At 35.1% G+C, this 7,502-nt stretch overlaps 1 protein-coding gene across 2 annotated transcripts; it reads left to right on the top strand.

Annotated features, from left to right (window-relative positions):
- Positions 1-1,883: 1,883 nt before the first annotated feature.
- On the top strand, positions 1,884-6,378 carry LOC106639745 (uncharacterized). Of its 2 annotated transcripts, XM_089590012.1 has the most exons (3): positions 1,884-3,640; positions 3,717-4,251; positions 6,340-6,378. In XM_089590012.1, exons 1-2 carry the CDS (start codon positions 1,944-1,946, stop codon positions 4,228-4,230), a joined length of 2,211 nt encoding a protein of 736 aa, XP_089446138.1. In that variant the 5' UTR covers positions 1,884-1,943; the 3' UTR covers positions 4,231-4,251; positions 6,340-6,378. The 2 variants fall into 2 exon arrangements, with proteins under 2 accessions (XP_089446138.1, XP_014208987.2); XM_014353501.2 differs by lacking the exon at positions 6,340-6,378 and having other exon boundaries at positions 3,717-4,658.
- Positions 6,379-7,502: the final 1,124 nt, after the last annotated feature.

Genomic DNA, 7,502 nt, shown 5'->3' with positions numbered 1-7,502 from the left:
TGGTTACGTTACATATAATTTTGGTTAAAACGCGCAAGAAAAAAATCGATTGCGACTGTCAATTTTTTTTTTCATGTTTTCAAATATCATCTTTAGGAATAATTAAGAATTGTAGTTTATTAGCCAGTACGCTTGTGTAAAAATAATTAATATTTTAGCATTCGTTGAAACGTTTTTCCATTTTCTTAACCGAAAATTTACAATTCTACAAAATAATACGGACGAGTAAAAATCTTTTTTTTCTCTACAGGATATTTAAAAGCATCGAGTCTTGCCGGTTTCAAAATCGCACCCGTGCAGCCAGCCAACGACGAGCAGAGATTATTTACAGGGCAGTGCAAGGGAAAAAATACTGTTTATTCATAATGGTTCAATAAATAAATACAAAGTAAACTGGATCATGCTGAAATCTCAAGTTTTGATTTTTGAAAAACAAAATAATAGTTCTTATACGCGTTATAATTTATTGTATCGTTGCATTTTTATATAATGTTGAGCATAGAGTATTCAAAATTCCGAAATACATCAAGCTGTGCATCTTTTAAAATTCTATATAAATATTCCAGTTTTACCTGTTTAAAATTATTATGATTTTCAGTTACTTTTCATGAGTTTATTTCATAAAAAGATACTTTTGTCCATTCAAACTTTATTTTATGTACAATTTTCAAAATAATATGTAGTCAATATAAATAGTAAATGATGAAAAAAACTGATTTTCATTAAAAAAATTTCATACTAAGCTTATGCTTAATCGACAGGAAATTATCAAAATCGCGAAAAAAATCCATATATAAAGGAAAAAACAGTTTCCATTATAAATTTTTTGTGGCTACTTTAAAAACGTGTGAGCCGGTCGTCTAAAAAATCTGTATAGGCATACAAGAAGCTTCAAACGATATTTCAGTGGATTAAATGAGTCGGTGCTTCACCGTTGGATAAGCCGTGTTGCCGTGTGTGCACGTGTGCAGCAGCCACACTTACAAACACTCACATTATCTCTGGTTCTCTCTCTCCTTCGCTGCTACCTTAGAGAATAGTATATATTCTCTAAGACTGCTACTGTCGGTGGAATAGTGGGGGACACTGCTGGGTGCAGGGGACTCGGTCGCTCTCTCTGTCTCACTTACTCTTACAAGTTAAGTACAAAATCTTCTTTGCAATTTTTTTTCTCGAAATTTTGTGCTTGTCTAAATAATTCAAATAGACCAAATCGATAGGAAATTTTCCGCTCTATACGCTGTTATTTATATTTTTACTATAGCTCTTACCGTTACTGAGATATGAGCGAAATAAAATTTCAAATGCGATTTTAACATTGATCCACAACTCGAAAAAAATTTTATTTATTTTTATCGTAATCAGCAGGTCAAATTACATAAAATATCAAAAACGCCTTCTTCTCCAACAACTTTCTAATTCAGAAGTTTCTCGGTTGGTCTATCGATAATTAACATAAAATTATGGTTATGCGCATGCGCAGTATAAAAATTATCGAAAAAAATACTGGCTTTTGCGAGATATCGAAGGTCGTGATAGAGCCCCAGGGCCCAGGGGTCTGATCTTAGAGAATATATACATATATACGATTACGATACATTACGATACATAATACGACTTCAGACTCTTCAGAGTCTAGTTTCATTGAAAACAAGGTTTCTGCTGTACGGAATGCAAGAAAAAAAAAAAATATTGATCTCTATCAATTTGAATTGAATCGCCCGCCGAAGCTTTGACTGGCATTCTCCAGACTGCAGGTTTCCCATGCACAGGCGGCCTCACACACCAAATATGGTTGTGTAACCATACCTGACCATACCATAAACTGCGTTACCTATATATATATATATATATATATATCATCAGTTTTCATTTCTGCTACCTGCGAACCTGGCGTCTGCGTCTCTTCAAAATAAGTTTTGTCTTCTGAATAGTTCTGAGCCATGGGGATAGAAGCTGAGGTCGAAGAAAATTGGGACGATGATCCCGTGACCGCGACCCCGGAAGTCGCGTTAGGTCATCTGGCTTCTCCACCGTTAAGCGAGTCAGCTGCGCTCCAGCCAACCTTAAAAGTCACTGACGGCTACAAGTACAGCTACGAGGCCAACGTTAGTCCGGCAAACGTTGACGACTGGCTTGAACCATCTTTGTACTGCAGTCAGCCCACCATCAACGGGTATGCACGGAACCCGCGTGGGAATTATGAAGCTGAATCACAGCCCTTTCGAGGTAGAGGCAGAGGTAGAGGCCGAGGCCGAGGCAGAGGCTTTCAGTCTCGTAACTTTGACAGGAGCCAGCAGGGCTCTCCTGTTCCTGCAGCTGACAACAACTGGGAATCAGCTGCAAACGATGATTGGGACGCCCCAAGCAGGCCTTCCTCGGAACAAGCCTCGAATATACCGGGCTCGCTTGCTAAACCTTCCAACAATGCTGATGAAGAAAACTGGGACGATGAACCGTCAGCTACAACTGCTCCTCAGAATGTCACACCTGCTCCAAGGACGATGGAATTTCTTGCCAACAAAGCAGACGATCGGGAACCTGTGTCTGATAGTCGTAACGGACGCGATACAAATAATACAATGCCAGTAGGAAATGATGAAAATTGGGATGACGAGCCAATGGAACATTCTACGAGTGCCCCGAAAACGTTGAGCTTTTTCAATCCAAGTGGAAGTGGTAGTCAGCAACCTGAATCCAGCAATAGCTTTGGCCGTGACAACTCAGCAACTGGTGATGACAACGATTGGGATAGTGGACGGTCAACTACAACCAACTCTCGAAATTCCACATTCAGAAACAATCGATCAGATTCCTTCAACAGAAGTAAACAATTTGACCAGCGACCAACATTTGTTAGTAATACAGTAGCCAATGAAGAAAATTGGGATGACCCAGCAGAAGCTACTTCGCAAAATATCACGCCTGCTGCTAATTCATTGGGATTCTTCAATCCAAACAAAGAAATCCAACAGTCCAGTACAAGTTATAATAATAGTAATAATAGAGATCATTGGAGAGGTAGGCAAGATCGTCGATTTGATAATAAACCAAGAGAAAGATTTGAAAGGAACAAGACCCCACACGATAATAACAATAGCAATGCCAACGTTGAAGAAGAAAGTTGGGATGAACCTTCGGAAGAGTTATCTACTACTGAGAAGCCAGCACCAGCACCTACTAGATTACCCTTTTTCAAACCTAGTGCTCCATTCAACACAACTGAACAGTCTTCACAGAACAGCAGTTGCTTAGATAATACATCAAATACAGTACCCATACAAGCTGCTGCACAAGGTGATGGAGAGAACTGGGATGAACCTAGTGATGGGGTTCCTCAGGAAAAATCTGTCCAGCCAGTGGTTTCATCTTCTTCTGAGCCTAACAATGATGACTGGCTGGCATCCGATAATTCGAATAATAAAAGTCATGAAAATAATGACGACTGGTTAGCATCAGGTAATTCAACTAGTAAAAGTTATGGGAATAACAATGATGACTGGCTGGCATCTGATAATCCAATAAATAAAAGTTACGAAAATAATTGGCACTCAAATAAACACAGAAATTCAAGGAATTTTGACCGCAACGACTCTTATGGTAATGAATCGCATAGAAGAAATTTCAGAGGCAGTTTCAGGTTCTTATTTTATTTTAGTTTTTTTCAACAAATGAAATGTTAATTTGCTAAATTATTAAATTGTATAAATTTTTAGACACAGGCCTTACGACAGAGAAAACAGGGGAGGCAGAGGAGGTAGAGGAGGTAGGGGAAACAGGGGCGGACGAGGAAGTAGAGGAGGTTGGAATGATAGATATGATAACAGAGATGGTGGAGATAATGCTGACAACTCCTTTGACAGAAGGGATAGGGGTGGTGGTGCAAATAGGAGAAGTAGAGGAAACTGGAACGACAGAGGTGGAAGAAGAGGTAGAGATAATTGGAAGAACAATGATGACTGGCAAAATAAGAATGACAGGCCGTACCGGCAAAACAATTTCAATAGAAATAATAATGACGAAGGATTCAATCAGTCACCAACAAATACGTTTAATACTGTTGAAGCCAAACAGGAAGATTGGGACTCACCAACTGGCACTGTGCAAAAAACTACGGATGCGGGATCCACAGTTCCTCAAAATAATAATTCTGCTGCTCAACCACCTCGATCACTGCCAATTGTGGTTTCCAATAGCACTGCTGTAGAAATGGAGGAAAGTTGGGACTAATTGGTGGATATACTATTTTGAGTCAGTTTTTTTTTTATTTAAACGTTAATTTCTGCAATATTGTAAAATAGTGGTTGGATTAGAATAGCAGAAATATTTAACAAATTAGTCTCCAGTTTTTTGTAAAATTTTTACAAACCAATAAGTTGTGTGATCATTACTGTGTGAACTAAAAATTAACTCTTAGTTGATCAGACTATTCAGTGAATAATTGGCTATATTCTAAAACTTTGTACCTGGTACTGAAATGCATTGATAAAAAACTGCCAAAATATTCATGAGTACTTTAGCTATAATTTTGGATACACTATTCAAATAAGACCCATTGAAATGTCTTAATATTTTCCTAATACACATTAATTATTATCTTTTAAAAATTAGCTGTACGACTTTGATTGCCTTGTACCAGGAAAACGTAAATCAATGTAAGAACGACTATCTATAAGAAAGTTATTATTGTAGCTTAATAAAAATTGTATTAATTTTAATTATTTTCTCCTAATGACATTATTCTTTCAAATTTAATGCATATACATATTGATTTTTTTCTAATGATATTAAAGTCATGATTATATTAAATTGTGGAAATAAAACTTCACTACAACTTGAGTGATCAGAACTAGAAACGTTTGGTCCCATAAAAGTTTTCAGTTATTCTCTTATGTACATGATAAACTACAAATGCAAACGTATACTTTATTTACAAAAACTCTGTGCATGTTGAACTAAAGAAAAATGTGCTACCACCTGACTTGCAGCAGAATGCTTTTTCAAAGTGACTGGGTAACAGGGAAAAACAATAGTTATTTACGTTACAAGTGCGGAATAAAAGATTTCCCGCACGAGTTGTGATTGACGCGTACAAGTGGCCGAAGTTGCTGGGAACGAGTGCCAGTTGAGCGCACGAGTGTGATCGCAGGGCACGTGTTACTGGCATCGGCTACGAGTGCGAGTCAATCACACGAGTACGGGAAATCGTCCGCACAAGTTACGTACAACATTTTTCGTAACATGTGTGAGGAAAATTGATGTAAATAGTAGAATAAGTAATTTAAATAATGATTTTAAAGTTTATGCAATTTGCATTATTCATCCGTATGAGTTGGATACAATAAATATTAATATAATACATTTCTGAATCATTAAAAAATAGTTGAATATAAAGTGAAAAATAATTAACTCACAAGATAGGTTGTGCGGGGTCCAGGGGATCCACCCCCCCCCTCCTGACTACAAAATAAATAAAATAATCGTTATTCAAAAAAAAAATCATTTTTAGTTTTTTAAAACTATATAAAAAACCTAATTTTATTACAATTTTACAATTTTTTTTAACTTTATTTTTTCGTTAACTTTTTAGAAATTTTTGTAAAAATATTTTCAGGAGTGTAGAAAATGATTTTCCGCACACTGGAAAATAAAAAATCTTTGCCGCACACCGGAAAATAGCTTTCCACACACTTTTTTCATGATCAGTGTGGAAAATTTGATGTGCCGCACTAAAAATAGTGTGGAAAACACCTATTCTCCGCACACTATTACGAAAAAATTTAATTTATTAATACTTCTCTTGAGAACATCTAATACTAGTACGTAATGAAATCATTAATGACCTATCATAAATAGTTATTCTACAACTTAAGGCCTATCATACATCTTAATTGTTCTATATAGTAGCAAGTGAAAACTTTAACAAACATCTAAATAAATAGCATTTCTATTGAAAAATTGCTTTTTATTCATCGGTTAACAAAACTTTAACATCATTAGTAACAAAAAAAAATATCAGACCAACATTATAGTTACTGAATGCAGGCTGTAGACAATAATTAATCGTCATTAAAAATCAAGTAATCTACATAATTTCTATGATCTTCAAAATAATTAAATATAATTTCTTGCCCTGTTACATACCGCGTTGTGTATATGTTGCTAATGTCCATCGATGTACATTATAAATTATGATTTACTGCTCAAATCTTGTGTGGATACAAGCCAATTATGGTGAAAATAAACATGTTCCAGTGCGTCGTTACTAAGAAAGAAAATAATTTTAATACAGAAAAAAAAGTTTCATGTATTTCATAATAAACAAATTTTCTTCTTTAGAGGTCATGCTCAATAGTTATGCTCAATTGACAAGGAATATAATAGAAAAACCTAAATTAATAAAACAAGTTATGGGCCAAGTACTTTTAATCAAGAACTGTTCAGATTGGGATGGAGGCAGAGTTAAACAGAGTTAAAAGGACTGTCAAAAAATATTAGCAGGAAATTTAAGGAAAAAAAAAAAAACGACCAAAACGGTGAATAATTACATTTTTTATTTAATAAATATATTATTTTTTTAATTTAGTGTACTTATTTCCTTCAATTCATCCCTTAATACATTATTTTCCTACTTTGAGAGCTTTTGAGGGTCTGGTGTGCCAATTCATTGCAACTGCAATCTTTTGTACTTGCATATTTTTTCATGCTTCCAGGCCATGTACGGATACTTTAAGTGCTTCCGGCAAATGAAAACTGCCTGGAAAGTTACCTGATAATACAACATGACAACATTAAGGAACCTTGAAGGCAGTGGAAGAGGTCCAGTGTAACGTTCGTTCCGAACCTACAAAGAAACTTATACTGATTTTTAGCGGCAAATTCAGACGTTCTAAAACTAATCTAAAAACCTCCTAAAACTTTACCCCAAGTACTTTAATCCCATAATCCTGTACTTTTAAGCCCTTAAACCAAACGACCCGGGGTGCAGAGTTTATTTAGTTATTAATTTTATTTGTTTGTTAATAATAAAAGAGCTACTTATCTCAAAAAAGGAAATAATTTGTAAATCATTTGAATGATCTTTGTAGATTGAAAACGAGTATTAATTATTGAAATAACTTGGTTATCCTATTCGTGCAAATTATCCCTGTTGTTGCGGTCCAATACAAACCAATAAAACTTTACAATGGGATTTTTCTATTAGTTTCTTATCGGTATTTGCACCCGTAAATCCAAATAAAATCCGAAATGGTTAAAAATAGATTTTCTATATCATTTATTGTAACTAGGACATGATTGGACAAAAATAAATTGACAAATTTATGTCATACCATCCGGATGGTAACATCAAAACGGGGGGATTAGAGTATTTTATATGTAAATTGAAAGAAAAGTTAGTTATTAATTTTCATTAGAATTTTGTAAAAAATACTTCAGTCCCCCCGTTTTGGTGTTACCATCCGGATGGTATGACATAAATTTGTCAATTTATTTTTGTTCAA

This window comes from Copidosoma floridanum, unplaced genomic scaffold (assembly GCF_036245765.1).
Source record: "Copidosoma floridanum isolate Cflo_tuat_1 unplaced genomic scaffold, Cflo_Japanese_pri ptg000011l, whole genome shotgun sequence".
Taxonomy (NCBI): domain Eukaryota; kingdom Metazoa; phylum Arthropoda; class Insecta; order Hymenoptera; family Encyrtidae; genus Copidosoma; species Copidosoma floridanum.
The sequence above is the reverse complement of the archived record's forward strand: the minus strand, read 5'-3'. Positions and strand labels throughout refer to the sequence as shown.